General features: G+C 29.6%; 2 protein-coding genes and 1 long non-coding RNA gene across 4 annotated transcripts in view; 1 reads left to right on the top strand and 2 right to left on the bottom strand.

Moving 5' to 3' along the window:
* Positions 1-234: 234 nt before the first annotated feature.
* LOC111030746 lies at positions 235-8,440 on the top strand. Of its 2 annotated transcripts, XR_002604131.1 has the most exons (4): positions 235-817; positions 1,921-1,966; positions 2,040-2,118; positions 8,274-8,440. It is a non-coding gene; the product is annotated as an uncharacterized LOC111030746 (long non-coding RNA). The 2 variants fall into 2 exon arrangements; XR_002604130.1 differs by lacking the exon at positions 1,921-1,966 and having other exon boundaries at positions 253-817.
* On the bottom strand, positions 8,237-13,230 carry LOC111030744 (uncharacterized family 31 glucosidase KIAA1161-like). Its single transcript, XM_022310408.1, has 8 exons — positions 13,100-13,230; positions 11,638-11,739; positions 11,214-11,521; positions 10,485-10,941; positions 9,692-9,950; positions 8,870-9,251; positions 8,617-8,773; positions 8,237-8,536 (listed from the first exon to the last, which is right to left on the bottom strand). Exons 1-8 carry the CDS (start codon positions 13,200-13,202, stop codon positions 8,322-8,324), a joined length of 1,983 nt encoding a protein of 660 aa, XP_022166100.1. The 5' UTR covers positions 13,203-13,230; the 3' UTR covers positions 8,237-8,321.
* A 7,954-nt stretch (positions 13,231-21,184) lies between these two features.
* LOC111030745 (uncharacterized family 31 glucosidase KIAA1161-like) overlaps positions 21,185-23,329 on the bottom strand; it is a 5,247-nt gene continuing 3,102 nt past the window's right edge. Inside the window, exons 5-8 of the mRNA XM_022310409.1 lie at positions 22,777-23,035; positions 21,775-22,156; positions 21,507-21,663; positions 21,185-21,422 (exon numbers count right to left, since the gene is read on the bottom strand). Coding sequence (XP_022166101.1) covers positions 21,208-21,422; positions 21,507-21,663; positions 21,775-22,156; positions 22,777-23,035 — 1,013 coding nt within the window. The 3' untranslated portion in view covers positions 21,185-21,207. The remainder of the gene's footprint in view (positions 21,423-21,506; positions 21,664-21,774; positions 22,157-22,776; positions 23,036-23,329) is intronic.

The raw sequence follows: 23,329 nt of genomic DNA, 5'->3' as shown, positions 1-23,329 counted from the left end.
GAGTAACTTATGTCTGAAAATTCCAAAAATAATATTCAAAAAATATATTACGTTTTAAATGAATCAGAAAAAAAAATATATTTAACAATTGTAAAAAAAACCCATTTAACTTAAATAAAGGTTTTTATAATTAATTTTTTTCTAAAAATTGGTTATTTTTTATTTTTTCAAAAAATGTTTAATACAATTTAAAATTTGCTGTATTAAAAAATACAAAAAACTTATTTCATTTCATGACAGTTCATTATGTTACTTAGCTATGTCTTGTATATTGCTAACATTGATTAGCTTAATTTTCGATTTATTATTCTTTCAATAATTTAAACATTTTCAGTAATTTGCTTGTTTGCCATATTATCATAGATTTATTCAGTATAATTGGAGTGTCAAGTGCGGCTCTTTAGTAATCATACATTGATGACGACTTTCGACGGTTTTATGAACGTCATTTAATTTTCTATTTATTTTATTTATCATAATATTATTATCTTTATTCAGTTGGATTACTGACTTTTATTGCTTCATTTTAATTATATTGTTCCTGTAAATGATTTCCATCGCGTTTACCAGTTTACATCCAGTATCCATTTATTGTATGGTTTCTGATATTTACCAACGAATAAAACAATTTAATGCTAATCAAATAGGTATTGTAGTTTTATAAATATATATTTTTAATGTTCTTAATTAATTATAATTTTGAAATTCTTATTATTCACTGGGAACCACCAATTATTTAGATAACATATTATAATAAACATTTTTTTTTCCAAACTAATCGAAAACGACGAAACAGGAGATACCGCAGAGTATTAAGGTAACATAAATAATCAAATTACTTAAAACTAATTTATAATTTAAAAAATTGAGCGTTGCAAAAGTACGCGAGGATAAAATGAAACTTCTTTACACATCATGACATAAAAAGAAAGATTATCGCCCATCATGGTCAATTAATATTGAGTTTGTATTAGAGAAATTTGAAACAAATTTTTTATTAATATATAAATAAGACAAACGGATTATTATTTATTGCCATTGAAACATTATTAGACAGGTAAGTATAGAGAGTAAGATTTTTGGTCTTAACGGCTAAGCCCATGAATCCGATTTACGATGCAGTGCCTAAAGAAGTTTCACTTCAAAAATATAATTCTGAAACACACAAAATCTCGAAATAGGCTTAGGGCCACAAATTTTAAGAACTGGGACGTCTGGACATAAAGTAGTAGTCAATATTATAATATAACCACACCTAAAATAATCTCGTCTCGAGGTAAAATGAATGACTGCATGTCGGCAACCACGGTAACTAGTGAAAAAAATAAAAAATAAATGGGAATCTGGCCACTAGGTTAAGGTTGCCAATAGTAATTTGTCCTGGTTTTGCAGGGACTGTAAGGGTTTGAACAATACATTATAGATGTAAGACCTCCCATTGTCTTAATTAAATATTTCGGGATGGCTGACCGTCCCGGACAAAAAATTTAAAAGTGAAAATAACACATTTTAGTAAAATATTAGTATATAGTCAAAAACCTAATAAATGACAAAATAATCGAGTTGATTACTTGGTTGAATGACGGACTCTATTTTGCAATTATTTTCACTGCTGGTGACAATAATTGTTTGTCTCTTATGTTAATCATATTCAGTTGACAAAACAGGAATTAAAAAATAAGAGTGGAATTCCAGAATATTTTTTATGAGAGTCTGATGTTAAAAATTTGACTAAGTTCGATATTTATGCCCAAAATAACGTTTTCTCATCAAATGATTTCCTTATTTTGTTGAAATTATAAAACGAATAAAGATAGGCACTTTAGAATTTCACCAAATATTTATAAAAGCATCTTTTATAGATATATAGTATAATATTTTGATTATTTATAGATGCTTGACGTTTTCGATTTTTTTAAGGTTTTTTTTCGATACATATGGATACAAATTGGACATATACTGGAGAGTACTGGACTTATCTATTTGCTATTATTTTCTTGACCTGAATTTGATCCACTTGGTTATTTCTCTGTTGACAGATGAACAAAATAACATCGGCACGAAGCATTTTCGACGGTTACTAGGCACAGATATTATTCGATTGTAGTTTCACTCGTAGTAAGTATATTCCGTTTTGAAAAATTTTTGGTTTTCAAAAACTAGTCAATTAATTTTAGTTCCGAAGATATGTTATTAAAAATTACCAAATATCATAGAACTTCTCTTTCTTGTCAATAAGAATTTAAAAATGTGCAGTTCGCGTAACAGAAGTTGCAGTACGGGTACCTATCACCACTTCACTTATCTGTTCTCGACTGTCTATTAATAACAATAAATAATAATAAATAATATAATATTTGCTATTAATACGTCACTATACAAATATTTTGTAACTCAATATCAATTTGAATATACGTATTATCGGTTAGAAATACTATTCAACATCCTTTAACTTTCATACTTTTGAAAATCATAAGACCCGATTGAGAAAGTGAGTAAGCTCCTACTGATAAACGAACTATTCCGTGTATTTCAACTGATAGTTATTGGTTGTAATAACCCTCAATTATTATAATAATTACTAAGCTCCAACATCTGGATTTCGAATAATTATTGTCAATCGATTAAAAATCTTGATATTTTTTTATTTTTTTCCTTTACCCGATTCGTAAGCGTTTGCGCAATTTCCACCAGTTTATTCAATCGATTTCTGTTCTCTTTTCTGAATCCTCTATGCTTGCTGATTCATGAATCCTTTATTAAATAATTCTTCCACCCATGATCCATCTCTGTATCGAACTTCCTGTGCCTTATTATGACTGGCTTATTGGTTAAGATTTTGATTTATTATCACACTAGCTGATCCCGTGCACTTATTTGCCAGTTAAAAACAATAACTTTACATGAAACTCGCTTGTGATCTTGGGAGCAGTATATTATGTAATGAATAATATGTTTTATTTTTTTAACTTGATTGAATACACATCGGTGACCTGCTATAAGCGCAACTCAGCCACCTCGATACTCAATGTGCGAACATTTGATTTAGTACATGATTCGATTAACCAATGGCCACCAATATACAAAAAATATACTAATTTCAGCTGATTATTTCTCCTATAACCAATAGCAAAAATGTATAAACAAAAATTCCGTTTGTAGAACTCCAGGTTGGACCTACTAAGTGCTCAGTTATAAATTTAAATCATCTAGTTAACCACTCACACACACACAGAAAGTGTCATCAAAATCGGTCCAGCCATTTAGGCAAACATAACATACATACAGACAGACAGGAATACATTAAGAGGACGTCACACCCGCGTGTGTTGTCTCCGTCTTACAAATGTACAACATAGCAAAAACTGTTTTGCGAGCGACAACTTTTAACTTTCTGTGTTTGTAGTAGTAGCTTCAAAATTCCTGAAGATATAGAGTAAAAAATTATCCATGCAACAGCGTGCCTCTATTTTAGATAACATAAACACAATACAAGTTATTTGCTTCTAAACATTTTAATTAATTTTTTTATTTGCTTATAAAAAAATGATTGGATAGTGTAATTAAAAAAAAAGGCAAGATGTTGCACAGATAGAATTCTTCTTCACGTGTTGTGAAAATTTGATAGTTCTACAACAGATATGGTGCGAGAAAAGTTGTCACGCGGAAAACTGTTTTTGCTATGTTGTACATATTTTGTAAGACGGGGACAACACACGTGGGTGTGACATCTTCTTAATTTATAATTATAATGTATAGATTATTGCATTAAAATAAATAACGGGTTGTATTGATAATGTGAATGCATAAATATAAGAAAACTTCACATTTCGTGGTTAAGAATATAATATTCAAACTGTTGTATTCTTTCTTCTTCTCGGAAGTTACTGGGCCACTGGGATCATCCCGTCACCCAACCAATCTTCCAATTATCTATGACAAATACTCTCGCATTCCAGTCTCTACTTCTATTATACACTTTCCTCGCCATGTCTACCCATCTTAAACGACGAAATCTAAGAGGACTTTTTTCTTCAGGACTCTCTGACGTCCGACGTGATCAGCCCACTGTTATATTTAAACTGTTTATATTATTTAAATTAAACTAAACGCCTAGATATTAAATAAATAAAAAAATAATACATTTACATAATATATATTTTAAGAAAAAAAACCTAGTATTATGATCGTATGATCGTATCTCGTACTTGTATGAGTATAATTTGATTTATTATTAATTTAATAACAATGATAATATAGGATAGGTAGTTAAAGTGTAAAAGTGAGAGAGAGAACGCGGCTCTGGTAAGGCTCTTCTAGAGATTATGATTTCTAAAATGTAAATCCTATAATCTTTATTATATGTATGATAATATGCTAATCATAATGATGTAATATGTATGCATTGAATTATACGATTATACGATTTATTCCATCCACCATAATATAATATTACCTAATTGCTTATACTAAATACCATGTTGAAGTGTTTTGATTCCATAACTTATTATTGATTCATATTTACATTACAAATCATATTATTATGTTGCGTTTCATTGTTATTTAACACAATTACAGTCTCGTATTATTTAAAATTAATTGTGCAATGAATGCATCGTTAAATATTTCAACCAAAAACAGAATAATATAATGAAAATAATGATACTATTAATTGATAGTTATATATTGAAATTACACTAAATAAAGTATCAAATCGTACCTCATCATTAGTGTACAAATAATTTATTCATAGATAACTTTTTATTCTTCGTAATTCAAACTGTTGGCAATATTTTTTTGAAATTTCTAACAATTATTAGATAAACATAGAATATAATATTATATGTCACACTTACCTTATTTATTTATTTTTTAATCTACAAGTCTTTAAGCGCTATACAAACTAAGAATTAATTGTTCAATATTTCAGTTTTATATTTCATTATAAATTGTAAACACAGACAATATTATGTGGCAATTAAGAATTTATGACTTTAAAATAAATATAAAAACTAACTGTTATATTTTAGACATTTGATTCATTTTAATCGGAGAAACGTATTGTTAATATTTAGAAATGTTCAAGAGACTTTTAAATCTTATTTTAATACAATTTTGATTTAGCAACTTTAAATAGCATTTCCTTGTCGTCTCACGTACTTTTGTTTACTTCTTTATTTCTTTACTTGCTGGTATTTTTACCATAGTTCCATCCGAAATTAAACAAGCAACTGGTATTCATTCAAATGCACATTTTTACATAGAAAATATTTAATATTATCAGTATAAGCCTTGATCAACATTTTTTTTTTAGAACCAAATCGGTTGAATCAATATACCACAAGGACACACATACTAATGTATTATTTTATATACCCATACTAATTTTAATTTTCAGAACAACAATTAATACAATCATTCAACATTTTACTCGGCACGCATAAATTTCAACGTCTTCATAATCATTTGTCAATATTATACCAATATGTAAATGCCATGAACTTTGTAGTACATTTTGACAGTGTACACAGCGAACGCTTGTACTTTATATGCCCATTTTTTATTATTATTATGAGTTAACGATATTTGCTTGCATATTTTTCTATTATTTTATTGTACTTGCCTAATGTAAAAACCATTTCGAGTGACTTGTTTAACCACATTGACGTGTTTAATAGCACTATATTGAACAAAACTTCATTTTTTTAATGTCAGTTATGTTTATTAGTTCAATATTTTATTCTGTTTCTCAATTTTATAATAGACCGTTTTGGGTACCTATATAGCGACGTCGTAGAAAATATAATTTATTATATCTGCATCCAGCATACCTGGCTAAAGATAATGTATAAAGAAATAGCACGTAACCTTACACAAGCAGTAAGATATATTTTAATTTTTCTTAACGACATTAAGCTAAAAACATATGTATTTTTTAAATTAAAAATAGGAATATACCCCATAATTACACCTTTTCTTTATCTTTAATCCGACCATCAAGCAATTCCTTTTATATTTTATTATCATATATTCGCAATTATTAAGTGTATTGTAATTAGTACCACCAAACAGTTTGTCATCAATAAGTAAATGACAATATTACCATCTGTGGAATATTTTTTTGATAGGTAGATACTTCAATTTTACGGAGTATTAGATATATGACATTCATATCAAACGCAAATCCCGTTTAATCTACATTATACGATAACTATCAAAGTTACCAACGATCGACGATATAGAATTAATTATAAAACCGAGAAAATAATTTAAGTTAAATATTATAACGAAATTATAAAATAAGTATTAGTCACAGAACGAATTTTTTGATTGAAGCACTGTAGGTCCCCGAAATTTTCTCCATTATTCGGAGGTGTCAGCTGTTCATCGAGTTCAGATTATACAAAGTTTATAGTTGGTTCCCAAGAAAACTTTCACTGTTACGAGGTGTCCATTAGGGGAGATTTCACAGTATTTAGCTCCAATTCTTGTTAAATAGTCGTAATAATAAATTATCATTTACAAATTATAAACTAAAATATAATGTATTTACAATAATCGACATTTTATTATAATGATTTGTTTTCTCCGTTTTACAAACGCGCATCATGATATATTTTACATTCACAATACTACTTTTTACTCTGTAGTTTCTAAAGTTAGAGTTTATTTACCTCTTATACATTTACAGGCATAAATATTACATGGCACCCGGGAGGATTTTATTGATATTATTATTTTTGGGTGAGTTATGATCATTTTTAAGCTGTTCATTATGCCTGTGTTGAGTCTATATATATTTAGTATATTATACATTATACATTATGCATGTATATATATAGTACACCGACATCTGAATATATGAAAAATAAATGTGTATCATACCTAACTCGATGCAAGAAATCGACGTTAGAAAATAACTTTTTTAAATGAGCAGGAGATAAGGTAATTTGATTTAAGGAGTAAATAAAAATGGTCCTAAAATTAATTTCTAAATGCCACATAATATATTTTACAATGTCCTCGTGCCAAATATTGTAGACAGAACATACTTCAACTATATAGACGTAAGTGCCGGATGCAATTAGGCATGTTTGATTAAACTATGAGTGTAATACTTCTAATCCATCTGTCGCTCATTCAGAACTATACATAAGACTTAAGTACTAATGAAAGAATTATCTGAAGATAAGAATAAGAATAAATCTAAAAAAATAATTGTTGTCTTTGCGGGATTGTAAATCATCCTGTATTTTTCATCTGTCTGTTAAACAATTATATCTCTCATTTTCATCGAACTTTGTCAATAACAATTTAGTATTTTTTACTATTATCAGGCAAAAACAATACAAATTATTGTTTTTGTTGTAGTTATATTATGTTAGTTATGACTTATAACAAAACGTATTAACAATTAAGTATCATGATTTTTAATCCAACAGTTCACATGTTCACTGTAAATATTACTCCACTGAATCGGTTATTTAATAAGTTAATACATTTTATACATTATAATAGTAACCGATTGATACTCATAATAATAAGAGTACCTAGATAATATGCATGAGACCAGCCTGCACTTATCTGTGCTTGCGTTACACGGAACTAAAGCAGCCACTTTCATGTATGGATCATGAACTCAAGCTTGACAACAACATGATGTATCGATAACTAATTATTTAGCTAACTTCTCAGAATGTGATATTGGTTAATATAAAAACAACAATGAATGGACTTTGGAAAGAATGCACGATCTTTTTTACCTATTAGTGGGCCTAGTCTTAAAAAATTTTATTTTTTGAAACTCAATAGGTCAGAACCAATGAAAAGTATCTTAAGCTAATAATGGATTCACTAGGAGCCGGTAAACCTATTACAATTTCTGTAAATCACAAATTAAACGATACAATTAGGTGCTAGAACCGTATCGAAAAGAATCAGCACTTTAACCAGCAACCTTTGAAAATACTTAAACTATTATTTAAAATATAAACATTTTAGAATCTGAAACTGGGAACCTATATATTTTGAGAGTTTTCCTAGCTATTAATCACGTTCACCAAATTCATTTGTAATTTATTTTAATCTCGTATACACTATAGCGGAAATATTGATTAACAACAGTAACAAACATTTTTTATTTTAATGAACTGCAATTTTCGTTTTTTTCCTAAGAACCAAAAAATGAAAACTTTGTATGAAAGGTTGGATGATTTTAAAATAATTAGAATAACAATTTTAAAAAAATAACTGTATTTAATTTTTCCATACAGATAAATAAAATTTATAAAATTTCATTCGGAAATCACATTACATTAAATTCATTGGGACGTATGGTGAAAAGCCTTCACTCTGGTAAACCACGGAAGAACATCAAGCTTGGCAGGATAATTGCGTAACCACTTTCTACCCATAATCAGATGTGAATTGGGATGATTTTCATCTCTCCACATCCCAGAAGGCAAATAGACATCTCGGGACTTAGCACCTTGGACAATCACTGGAGCAACGAGAATATTTTCACCCAAGAGATATTCTATAAAGTGCGCGATTAAAAATAAATAATTCAATTGCAATATGAAAATAGTTACTTAAAACTTAATTCTATTAACTTACCGTCAGCAATTGTTTGTGCAATTGGATCTGTGGGGTCGATCCACCAGACTGGAGGATTCAATGGACTACCAATACCTACACTGCTTCTCATCAGCTCGATAATGGTGTCTGTATAATTAGCTCGGAGATTCATTAAATTTCTGCATATATCGACCGTCTATAAATGTAAGAAGTTATTAAACAAATTTAGCAATTAAATTTGATTGATGGCTGTTTTCATCTACACATAAACTAGTCAAACATAGTTAGGTACCTGTTGGTCGAAATCCCAAGGTGTGTACGAAAACTGTACGACTGGCATGAATACATTTGCTTGCATCCATCTAATGTACATCTCTTTGGACGGCGGCGCATTGTAGTAACCGTTTCCACCGATCATATCAGGCAATACGAATGGATATCCGATCATATTCAATTGTATCAGAGCTGTTATCAAAGTGGGTAGTCCGAGTTTGTAATCCCAGCGAGACTCGCGGTCGATCATTCTTAAAAGACCACCAAATTCTTGACTTCTTCTGGATACTCTGTACTCAATTCCATGACCGAAAGACACAAGGGTTTTAATATACGCGTTTACGATGTTATCAGGGTAGTAAGTCAGATCGTTATCGTGAAATTCAGGGAGTTGCGGGCTCCTGTATAAAAAAGAAAAAATTATGCTTTTTATTAGTATTATTAATTAACCCGTGGCAACATAGGTCATTGGGTGGTTATTTTTAGTAGGTTTTTTACTGTGGGGGAGGGTAGGTTAGTTAGTACACGTGTGTATACGTGTAGGAAGCATTTGTCACTAGAAACTGGTGGTAACCCATCCGAAAACTAGTGGCACCGGCTGATGCTTGAGTTCAGACCATGTTATTGTGACTGAAGCTGACCACCGTGCTAAATAAACCCACCAAGTATAATACTATGTGGTAGGTTTATATTATACATGTGTTTAATAAATAATTAGGTATGTCAAAATAAAAAGCTCAAACTAAAATGCCTATGGTACTTTTTAAATAATATTTAGTTTTACAGTTTTCACACTTGACTACTTAAAAATTACATTTGAAAATTTTTAACACAAACATACCAACTGGTTTCTCCTGCATCAAACTTAAATGTATCGATACCAGTTTTTGCGAGTAAATCACGAAGAGCATTAGACCACCAAGTTGCTGCTTCGGGATTTGTAAAGTCTATGTAAGAGCCATTGCCATTCCACCACGTAGAATTCACTGTGTCTGATGCACTTTTCACAAAGTATCCCTTCTGTTTTGCCACCTCGTGAGTAGGACATTCCAAATTTATGAATGGATGTGTCCACAAAGATGTCTTGAAACCTTTTGATTCTATAAAATAATTATAACGCGACACAGTTAGGTACAGAGATATTCATCAGATGAGTAAGTACAATATGGATATGTTCTTCGAGAGAATATAGTCTAACAAATATATTATTTTCTCAAGTTTAAAAATACCATATGACCTATGTGGTTAATTTTTATTACAGTTCAATGATAATTAATAAGCAAAATTACAACCGAACTATGTTAGCGATCGCAGTATGCTTAAAAATATTAACAGATTAATTTATTTAAAAATTGTATACCTACTTCGTAATCAAAAATATAAAATTCCTTATTTCACATACGTCGACAAATAGTAAAAGTGAAATTTACTGCAGAACTGTGCGACAAGTCAATATTTTAAAGCATCATATTTAATAATTTATATTTAAAAAAAATAGAAGTACATATATTATATTTGTATGACCTTGGTTTTCATGGAGTATTTTTGTGATTATCTGAATGCATATTTTGACTTTTCGAACTATAATTTCCGAGCACTAATAATATTATTATAACGAGCCGTTTTCTACATACTCAAGTCTTTGACGAGCTCCGATATGTTTGAGAACCTTGAGGTATTGAATTCTGCACTGCCGTAGCAAGTCTCCCAGTTGTCATCGATTTCGACTGTACCTCTAGGGAATCCGTGATCGACGATTTCTTGAGCAAACTCTCGGACAGACGACGTGTTGACGTTGACTTTATACCTCGCCCATGTAGACCAAATTGGATACTTTACAACGTATGGATCAGGTATTTGCGAAGGCATGCCGAGGAAATCTTTAATAGCTCTTTCGTGTGCTACTCGAGCGTTTTGGTAACTGCAAATTTGGTATAGCATCGCATTTCTTGTTTTTTTATATGGAGCAGTGACTTTGGATGTAAAACACATCTGACCCAGTTGCTGACTGTTTATATCTACGAAAAGGGGAACCGACTCGTCGATATGGATGGAAAATCCGTCAGAGTTGAAGAAATAAGACTCGATGACCTAAAACAACAGAAAAAAAACAATTACAGGTACCTTTTTTTGTGGTAATAAATATAATGTAATAACAACTTCGAACAAAAATTAAATTATAAAATATGAAACGTGTTAAATAGGAGCAATAAAAATATTACAATATTGAATATACTATTTGGTTTAAAACAATACAAAATACATAATTATTATAATCAGTGGATCTTGTGGTTCGGAAAAATATTATCGTCGAATTCTGCAGCAAAACTCCTTCACTTAAGTATTCAAAAATTAAAACTTACTGCTTGGTCGCCCGATGATTTGGTTACGTATGGATTATTCGTCCAATTAAGATTATTCAATGGCCAATACTGATAGGTAGTTTCGGCCCCACCGTACCAAGAACTGTCTCCCATATCAATACAAAATTGCAAGATATCATTTTTCGATTGAGCTACTTGCTCGTAGTTCTGACATTCTCGCTTCTCTGATCGTGAAAAGTAACGCAAATAGTTGTCATGGCCTTTTGTTTTTGGTATACATACACCCAGATTTTTATCAATACAATCTTCAGTGATGTTAAGGTGAAGGATCTTTTCAGCATTTATTTCTAAAATGATTAAATATATTTTATGTAATAATTAGTAATCAGCCACTTTAATTTAATCACACGAAATAATATATTGTTATTATTAATTGTTATTTATAATATAATTTAGTAATTACTTCCATCTGCCACTTGCAAATTGTTTTCATCGTCGGAAAATAAAACAATATGCTTCGACGCCAAACACACTGACGAAAATGTCAGTGCCATCAAATAGAAAACTGTAAATTATGAAATTAATTATTATAATCATATTTAAATATATAATTATAAACTCAAAGTATGAGGATCATAATTACAGTATTAATGTTGCAAAATGTGTATTTAAATATGACCACCTGGTACCTAGTAAGGACCTAATACAATTATAAGCGGAACTTCCATTTGTTAAAAAAATGCTAAACCAAATATTGAGAATTACTGAATCTCAATATTTATATTATATTAGGTAATTAATACATTTCTGTGATAATTAAAAAAATATATACTTAAAATGTATTATTTAAAACCACTTTTAGTGAATTTAAATATTATTTTAAAAAAAAAATTGTTGATAATAAATTCAACAAATTCCTTTTATAAAGCGTTACTATTGGGTGGCTTTTTTTTCACGCGTTGCATGCCAAATTAATGTACATGACTTGTATCCACAGACACGCTTATTGTAAATTTAAATTACAGATTGCTTGTTTTTAAATAAAGTTAAAAAAATATATATATTATTTAATTATTTAATAAGTGTTATAGGTACCTAATATATTGCACAATCAGAATTACTATAATGAATTCATCTATTGTTTTCTAAACAGCATATTTACCTGTCTGGAGGTTTTAGTTTTGTAATTATTTTCTTTTCGCTTAGGTAGAAATAAACGCGTTGTACTATTTGTCAAAAATCATTCTAGTAATTAACTATTGCATGCAAATAATTCATTTTGAAATATTATTAACTATGCTGAGAAGCAATTTCCAATTTTCAAATTATAAAATGTTGAAAGTAGCATTTGAAATTTAATAAAATAAAACGTTATTGTTTAGATTTAATAGAAAATAAAAATTAATATCAGTAAAAATACCATAATATTGCATGTCAAATTCTAGGAGTATCCTTTGGCAGTTAAATCAAAATATTGAATATTATATAGAAATTTACACACATATTATAAGAGACTGTTAAGCAATAGGCAATAGGACTACCAAGTATGAGCAAAATAATCAGAACGGTCCCACATGTTGTATTCTAAAGCTCGAAGTTTATAAAAACAAAATTCAATGAAATTTTAAAATGAAATAATTGTATAAGTACACAATGTTCATAATTATTAAGGGACTTTTAAACACTATTTAACTAAGAATATTAAGTTTAATATAATATACTATATAGAAATAATAGTTAAAATGGTCTCACGATGTGTAACCTAAAGATCAAAGTTTATAAAATCAAAATTCAATGAAATTTTAAGTTCAGTAAAATTAAGCAGTTATATAAATAAACACCATGCACAATTATTCATTGGGACTTACGAAGCCCAACAATTAATTATTAAAAAATATAGTTTTTATAAAATATAATATAATTACCCAATAAATTAGTCATATTTTTCCGTTTTAGTTGAAATGTAACGTACATAATGCCAGTGCTGACGAAGCAAAGAATATTGTGCTTACTGTAAGTGAGTAGCATTATATTTTATAGTTTAAGTTTATTTGTTATAAATTGGTGATTTTGATAAACACTAATAAATAACCTACTTCATATCGCACGTCATATTATTATATTTTTTATTCAATTATTTTAATGTTGAAGTATTTTGTTTTGCTTATGTAAATAATATATAATTGAAATTCTAATTAAAATAAACAAAAAAGTCATTATTTACATTATTGCATAATATCAATTATTTAAATAATTCGCTCTATTGAAATATAACATACCTATAAAATGAAAAAAAATCACACAGTATGTAATGACAAGGCACTCTTTTTACTTACACTTCGAAAAGTAAGTTTTATACCACTCCATAGTGTTTGTTATAACTATTATTTATTATTTTTTATTATTTGAGACATGATAAGCTATCATAATGAACGGTTTGTAATTCAATACTGTTGACCATATGGTTTTATTCCAAATGATATTATGTATTCGTATAGTTTTATACGATATTCAAACATTTTGATGTATCGACTGTTAAGTCAAGTGATGCTACTTGATATAAAGAAAAAGAAAATAATTTCAGCTATTGATCGGAATATAATCGAATCATGATGAAATGTTTAATAATCACAGCTAAAATATTACAAGTTATCATTACAAAATACGTCGTAAATATTTGCAGATATCAAAATATGGAAATTTCATTTTTGGTAATCACACTGATAACATCATTTCGCTAAACATTTTAGAATTGTCAGAAATGGCATTAATAACAATCTACCAAACTCGTGACATCGAAAATATGTTTTTTTAAATATACCATAAGACGTCTTTTTTTGTTTATTCCGAAATCCCAAATTATTTTAATATTCATCCATAAACGTTAAAAAAAAACCATACACCAGGTATAATAAAATATGTTATTATGTAACATAAGAAAAAATATATTAAATAATAAAAAAATCTTTTGAAGTATTTAATTTGAATTCAATATCGATTATAATAATTAATGTATTATGAACACCTTAATCGAATACCTAGGTAAATTATGTTTTATGTAACACAAAATAAAAAAAGTTTATTTTTATCGGTTCATTGTACAATAATATCACAAATTTCACTTGTACCAGTTTGTAATTATTTTAATTTCAAAATAATGAATAGTATGGGAACTATTTACAGATAGATCTTACGATATTTTAAAATTAGTAGGTACTCTGCAAAGTATAACTTGTCATTTATCAGTTATGATATTTTAATGGTTCACCATTACGTCTTGATCAGGCACGAAATTGAAATTTAAGGGGATGGTGTGGTAAATAAAAAATTAAATTATAATCTTGAATTAAGCTTCATCACTCCCTCCCCCACGGGAAAAAAAATTATAAGCACCTATTTAAGAGCCTGGTCTTGATAATAATACTAACTAATAAAACGAATGACAGTTTACAATCAATATAGGATAGATATATTATGATAACCTATGTGAAATATTATAACTTAAAATTGTCTTGATTGAAAATAATATGCTAAATACGTCTTTCAAATACAGATATTGTTCTTGCATCTTAATTGGCATCGTCTAAAATCATAACATGTGTTTTTTAAATATTTTTTTTTGTTCTTAATGCATACAATAATTTACTATGAATGATGCAAATTTATGTTGGTATGATCCTTAATTATTTTAAATATGATTTTTCTTCTGATCATTGTTCAAAACTATTTCACTTATAATTTATCATCAATAATAAAACACAAATCTTTTAAAAATAAAACCCTTCCTCCTTTTTAATATGATCTCAGGAGTTTCTCATAAGATATTATATTTTAATAGCCTCGATAAGAATCAACTTTAGCCTGTGGAAATTATTAAAAGTAACGAATTATATTTATTTCTTCTTGTTCAACGTGACCTTGTATAGATTGGTTTCATAATAATATGTAATTACCAGAAAGTGCAGACTATATGTATAATATATAATTGAAGTTTTTGCAAAACCATTCGTCAAAATACCTAAATTTAGTCACTTAATATTGCATCAACAATTAAATTTAATACAAAAATAGTTTTAATATGAAATGAGTAAAAATGAATAAAAAAAAAAATCGTAGGTAGTAGGTATTCATGATTTTTAAAATATGATTTTAGTCATTTAGCACTATAGATGCTAAAAGTGACTTTTAAAGGCTGGCTAAGCGACATGGACACATGGTGTATGTTTAATGTGACCATAATTGTTTTCCTTTAAAGCGGGACACCAGTTAGTTTTAATAGGAAAATCATATAATTTCGCGTAAAATGACAACACTAGAAATATAGTGAAACACGGTGCGTTTTAATTTTAAAAAAAAACATTAATTTTTTAATAAAAAATGAAAACTGAAAACCTAGGCAATGTATTAACAGTAATGATAACAATAATAATGATGAATAATAATGATTTAATAATAGAGTAAATTATTCGGTTGGTTTCCTGTATTTTTCGGATCCGCAAAGTAACCGAACAAGGCGGTGGAACAACTAAGACAATAAATATTAGTAAATAATAATATATAATATGGGTAGTCCGTTTATTGGCGATTCTCGCAGACCACGACGTAGTGGCAGCGATAAGTGATAACTAGCTGCAGCTACAATTAGGTAATTTTCGTATCATTTTTACCCATTCACTATTGATGTTACACTTTCATAGTACATTTACGCCTGTATATACAGTGTGCGTATCTATATATATATATATAGTATAATATGTGTATATATTATATCTCCGCATAGTGATTTTAGGTTAAATACTTATCGCAGGTCACCTTTTCTCAAAGAGAGACATTTTTAGGTCATTTGGGGACAGCGGGACACAAAGCTGGAAAGCGGGACTTTTGGTCACGTTACGTATGACACAACACGATTTTTGTGGTACATCTGTTCGAGTATCGAGTGACTCTCGTAAAATGAGTACAAACAAACTCATAGAGTGGGTCCCACAATTTATGATTCTCGATTTCAATTTCCTTTACGGACAGACATGTTTTGACCGTGAAAATTTTCAGGAACGGATAGAGAAAATGACTTGTGACCATATTTATTTCAACTCATTTATTTAGTTAAGCAGCTGTTTGCGAACTACGCATCTTTGTGATTTAGAAATTCAAGATGCCGTGCTTTCTTATCGTGGGTAGTACATCTATGACTGCAGTGACACGTAAATAGCGTAACAAAATTTTATTTGACAAGATATTCTGCTTAGGGGGTCTCTCTGCTGCTGCTCTCAATGTTAGTTCAAAAGACCTTCAGTTTTGACAAAAATGAAGATAGTCTACGTTGTCTTATGTTTATTCTGAAAAAAAATTTTAACTCGACAGAAATTAGTCTATAGATCTTTTAAGACACTCAGTAAAAATTAAATCTCATATTATTATAAACTGTAGTTAAAAATTTGATAATATGAACTTTGTAAAATAATAATTAAAATTAAAACGGAAAGTGTCTTGTATGATCTACAGAAATTTTTTGATGCATCTAGATATTTTTCCAGAATCAAAATTAGACAAAATTCACGAACTTTAAAACTTGTCAAAACAGTATACTGTACTTATAAGTAATAGTTGTCTTAAAAATCGTATAGTGAATTGTATTATGTTACCTATCGAATTATAGACATGTGCATGCACTTACGAGAGTGACTTACTCAAACTAATAATTATTTACAACTAACACATAGATCCCGGGAGGTTAAAACTAGACTATAAATTGCCTAAATATAGCCTTTTAAATAATAGCTGTAACGACGAGGCCCCTTAAAGAAATATTTTCGTGAATTAAACCAAATTTGATTCAAATATAACTGTTATAATCTTCTAAAAGTATTTGTACTGCAGACAAATCAACAACAAATTTAAATTAGTATTACATTACGATCCAAACTTAATTTATATCGGAATGCTGCTGCTAATCTCTAATCGAAAAATGGTGAGGGAAAGGTATTGTCTGGGAACAGTCGATAGAAAGGGAGTGCATAACAAAAATAGGATATCGCTACGCTACTACTTTTTAATTAGGTTGACTAATTAGTAAACTTAATTAAAACCAAATTTGAGCAATTTGTTTTTTTTTTTGTTCAATGCCAATTACTCTAAATCATTTTATAGTTATCTAATTTAAATAACATATTGTGTTACAATCGAATTATTTAATAAACGCTTGCAGGTAGTCCTTCAATATTATTATAATGATGTTATGACATATTATTATCTTAATTATTACATTAAATAATAATTAACGAAATCAGTGCAATAAATAAATAAAAACATTTTAACATTATACTCGTATAGCCACTACAGACGAGTAAATAAATGTATATTATTTACTATAATATGGGAATGCACGTTGGCTTTCACGACCGGTATACAATATTGGTTTTAAAAAAACAGCCGCACAGGGCTGTGTTCACAATTTTTTCGCCCTGGGTTAACCATACTTTTACGCCCCCTCCCCTTCCCTCACCAAAACATAGATCTACTTTTTTGATTTTTCTTAACACATTCTTAGTTATAATAATTCTTTATGGTTATGTCATGGTTTGTCTATCTACAACAGTGGTTATGTTAAAATAATATTAATTATATTCCATTCTTCTATGCTAGCCGCACTTATCAGTTATCGTTGATTGACAAATTACACCACTAAATTATGGCCATATCATAGTACATATTCTTTCCTAAAAAAAAAAAATACAATACTACACCCAGCTACAGCGGTGCCCGGCCACCGCCCTAAATAGATCAATATTTGGCCGCCCGGGGCAAATTTCACATACAATAATAATACCACCAAGCGAGTAACTTGAGGTGGTTANCGAAAAAAAAAAAATACAGCCCTGCAGCCGCATAAAACAAATACAATAATAATACCACCAAGCGAGTAACTTGAGGTGGTTACCCACACAGAAAAAGTATATTGACGATAATATCGCTATATATCTAATAGATTTTTAAACCAAGTAACCGCTGCAACCTAATCGATGGGTAAAAAGTCTTAAGAATAAAGAATCAACATATAATATTTGTTAGAACAAAACAAGACATGGTGTCAAATAATTCCGTATTATACAAATAATAGACCGCATTGTCAATATTGCACTTGACATTGCCGATTCGTCTAAAGAAATCCCGACGTCCACTATTGCTGGCAGGTGGTCGTGAACCTGTTGAAATCAACGAATCGATTGTTATTCATTTTTATTAATTGAAATTCGTATTCAATAATGTGAAGAAAAAAGAACAGTTATCTTCGACATGTTCGACATTATACGTGAGATTATATAGAATAAATACATTTTATTGATGATAATATTATAATTGTTATTTAACATTTAAAAAAAAAAAACTTAAAACGTGCTAGATTAGATAAACTAAATGCTTCCCGTCAGCCAAGGACTCATAAGTCTCAATAAATAAAATTTGAGCAAGTAAGTAACCAATCTACCGCACACTAGTCACTAGGTATCGTGTAAACACCGTCATTGAGTAGGTCACTGCAGCTGCGACGGACGTGTTAAATTCTAAACAAACATTCGATTAACCACTATACAGGTATACCTATACGAAAAACGATTCTGAGCGGAAACCGTCTGTTAGCAAAATATCATAATATTACTTAGTATATTTGTATATACTGCTATTAAAGTTATTTTACCATAAGTATCACAATAATTACTATAATAATTGCATGTAATATACATATTATATGCCATACCATATATTATTATTGATATTAACTTTTTAGTAGTCAATACCAATTATTCTAGAACAGGTTTGTTGAATAAATTTTCATTAGCTTGATATTAGTCTAAATATTTCGAAAATGTCATTGCGTAAAAGAGTACACATAATACAAGTTTTGGGTCTCCGTGAATATTTTTGATTACAACAAAATAAACAAAAAACGTTACCTATCATTTATCAACCTATAGTTTTTCGTCTGAATACCAATTTCGACAATTTACAACTTTAAATTCCTATAAAAAATTATCTTGGCTTGAATATGATTAAGATTTTTGTGTTTCAATATCAACTATTAATGGAAAAGCTTGTTTTAAATGTTCAAACATAAGCTATACAAATTGAATAAGTTATGTTTAACAACAAATTAGTATTTATGGACATTTTCTTGATACTTACGAATTTTGCCAAAACTGGAAATTTAATTGCTTGTAAAAAATAAACTGTGACCTTGATATTTTTTATTTTAAAACTTAAGATGAAAATCGTATTTGATTTTCAAGGTTTTTTCCTCTGAGACAAATATGTTGTCCGACATAAATCGAAAAAAAATATAAATAATGTGGCACGATACCAGATATTTTTCATCTGTAAAATTAAGGAATCATAGATATGTTTTTGGGTATGATGCAGTGAAAAAATATCTAGAAGCATACTGCATTTCGTTAGAAACTTAATATGAATTATAAATAAGATATATACAGGTTAATTTTGAATATACATATATATGTTTTTTATAACATTTTTACGGTGACTACAAAGTGTCGGGGAAAAAAATAAGTTTAAAAAATAATGTATATTCAGCCCAAAAACATAATAGGTATGGCATGTTTAAAGTACTGAAAAAGAAAAAAAGAAAATATATCAAATACTATATAACATTATTATTGTCTAATCTATACCTACTGTAAAATATTCTAGAGCTAAAATATAACATATTGTTATTTATTGTAATTTGTTTGGGATGAATTAATGTGCTAGATAGTACTAAGTTCTAATGACAGTTAACTGCTATGTCACAACTTAATATCGGTACGTTTTTATTCTAAAATGGCACCTCAATACCTAACCTAAACCACCAGATAGCTAATTGTGATGAACTTAGATGAGGAGTCACTACACTATCTTAGAATTCAGTGTCAAGTATTTCGACAGTATGTGACGCGAATAACTAAGTTAATAGTTAAGCTGAAAATGTTGACTTTTTTTCTGTATCGAGTACATCCAATGAGAACCATTAGGGCCAGTCAGTGGGAAAGAGTATTTTAAGGTACTCCTTACAATCTATTTAAGGTTATCTCTTATTGTTTTTCACATTTTGTCATCTTTTGGGTTGATGGACTGTTATTTGTTCTTTACCTTTATTTTAACGCGCCTGCGAACTCAATCAATTTTCAATCAAAACGACTTTACTGACTGGCGAGAAAATGAAGGTACTTTTATTGGTCTGATTTTAAAAAAATTAAAGATTTCTGACTTTGTAAACAAATTTACTTAGCATCGGCTGGAGCATAAATTTCAAATAATTTTAAAAGATTAAATATAAAAAAAATTTTTAATTGATAAAATGTAGCAATCCAGCAAAGTAATCTTTTTATGCATTCAAACATATTTATATTTTTTAAATCGAACGTTTGAAAGTAGGTAGGTGGTAGGTACTTACATTTTTGTCGTCAGTATATTTTTATAGTAAATGTTTCTTACATAATATCATTATGTCTCCATATTTATCCACCTAATATTTAGGTTTAATTATTTTGATTAATTAATAACATTTAAAATAATAATTACTCGGCCTGCTAGATATGCGTGTGCCGAACCAGTCTCGTTTCGTCGCTTGCTACGGCAGTTCATCGGTAAGTAAAGTAAAATAATTTATAATATTACCTATTTAACATTTTATTTCAATAAACGTTAAATTTTACTCGGGAGAAGTAATTATTTTGCCTTACTTCTAAACCTTATCATTCACAATACGTTTGGTATTAATTGGTCGCTATCAACCGTATATCAGTGAAACACATTGTTTTAATAGTTACCGAAAAATACAGCACCACTAATAGTACAAGTTTAATCTATCAAAATTAGGTAACTTACCTAATCAAAAAAAGTAAAAATTAAAAATGATAGAGTAATTTTAAGACAGTCAATGTAACAATATTTAAAAAAACACAAATTTTATTTTTAGATTCAAAAAAAATATAAAATATGTATACAATTTGAACTAGGTAAAATAAACATTGTGAGAAATTCACTGGAACACATGGGGACTAGCTCTGACTCTTGTGAACCACGGGAGAACATCGAGCTTGGCAGGGTAGTTGCGCAACCACTTCCTGCCTTTAATGAGGTGTGAATTCGGATGGTTCTCATCTCTCCAAATTCCAGAAGGCAAGTAAACATCTCGAGAAGTGGCCCCTTCAATAATAACCGGAGCCACAAGGATATTTTCTCCCAAAAGATATTCTATACAAATCAAGTTCAAAAATAAATTATTTAATTGCTTCATAAATATATTTAGGTACTCAAAATTGAAATATATTTTCTAACCGTCATCAATTGTTTGGGCGACTGGATCAGTAGGGTCGATCCACCAGACTGGAGGATTCAATGGACTGCCTTTACTTACACAATTTCTCATTAGTTGGATAATGGTGTCCGTATAGTTAGCACGGAGATTCATTAAATGTCTGCATATATTTACTGTCTAAAAATAGTAAGTTAAAAATTAAATGGTGCATAACTTTGAGAATTCAATTGATTTAATGTTTTTTTTTTTCAATAGCAATACTTGCTATTGTTCAACTCTTGTCGTTACCTGTTGATCAAAATCCCAAGGTGTGTACGAAAACTGAACAACAGGCATAAATAGATTTGCTTGCAACCATCTAATATACATCTCTTTGGAAGGTGGTAAATCGAAGTTACCGTCTCCGCCGATCATGTCAGGTAGTACAAACGAATATCCGACCATATTCATTTGTATCAGAGATGTTATTAATGTGGGAAGTCCAAGTTGGTAATCCCACCGAGACTCACGATCAATCATTCTTATCAGACGGCCAAAGTGTTGACTTCTTCTAGATGGTCTGTACTCGACACCATTACCAAAGGTCTCAATTGTCCGGAGGTATGCATTCACGATATTCTCAGGGTAGTAAGTCAGATCATCATCGTAATATTCTGGGAGTTGCGGGGTCCTGTGTAAAAATAAAAATAAAATACTGTTAATTATGTATTGCTGAAGATAAGAAATTAATTATTAGTTGTATATTATTTTATAGAAACTTATTCTTTAACACTTCGATTCTATAGTTGTTTTTACGTACTGTGTGTATAAATAAAAAATACAAGTATAATATACATTTTTTTTTTAATTTTATAACTGAACCCAAGGCAACATAGGTCATTGGGCGACGGTTATTTTAAGTTGTTTTTTATTGCAAGAGGGGGCAAAGTTGGTTTGAACAAGTGTATATTTAATGATGCTTTGTCACTAAAAACCCAGGTGGTCACCCATTCGGAAACTATAGTGATATACTATAGAACACGTTTTGTGACTGAGAACAACCACCGAGCCACACCAGGCTATATTATACACTAGGTATACATAATAATTTATGTATAGTGTTTTATAGAAATGATGAATGCTTTGTAATTAACATGCTGAAACTCTGATCTAGCACGGTGTATGTCATATTTATGACTAATTGAATTAAGCAAAATATTTCAAATTAAAAGTCCTATGGCATGTTTTAAATAGTATGAGGTTTGTATTTTTCCTCGTAAATTAAAATTCAGAATTTTTACTTAAACATACCAAGTGGCTTCTCCTGCATCAAACTTCAATGTATCAATACCAGATTTCGCTAGCAAACTATGAAGAGCATTAGACCACCATGTCGCTGCTTCGAGATTCGTGAAGTCTATATAAGACGCTTCGCCATTCCACCACGTAGTATTAACAGAGCCGGAAGTACTTTTCACAAAGTAACCCTTGTTTTTTGCCATCTCGTGACTAGGGCATTCCAAATTTATGAACGGATGTGTCCACAAAGATGTCTTGAAACCGTATGAGTCTATAAAATAATTTCAACATAAAACAATTAAAGTTATACTCCATATTCGTGTACTTATTGAGTGTTAACATACGCAAATAAAAATATTTAGGGGGACGAGGTGACCGAGTGGTCTGACTCTTCTGCTGCGACGCAGCCGGTCGCCGTTCGATCCTCGGCCACCGGGCGGCATTTTTCTCCGGACAAGTCGCGGTGACCGGAGAGCAAGTGCTGCCATCCCCCACCCCCGGGGCATGGCAGAAACCTACGGGTGCCCCATTCGAAATTCTGCCAAAACAAACACACACGTGTTCC

Source organism: Myzus persicae, unplaced genomic scaffold (assembly GCF_001856785.1).
Source record: "Myzus persicae strain clone G006 unplaced genomic scaffold, MPER_G0061.0, whole genome shotgun sequence".
NCBI classification, from domain to species: Eukaryota; Metazoa; Arthropoda; class Insecta; order Hemiptera; family Aphididae; genus Myzus; species Myzus persicae.
The sequence above is the reverse complement of the archived record's forward strand: the minus strand, read 5'-3'. Positions and strand labels throughout refer to the sequence as shown.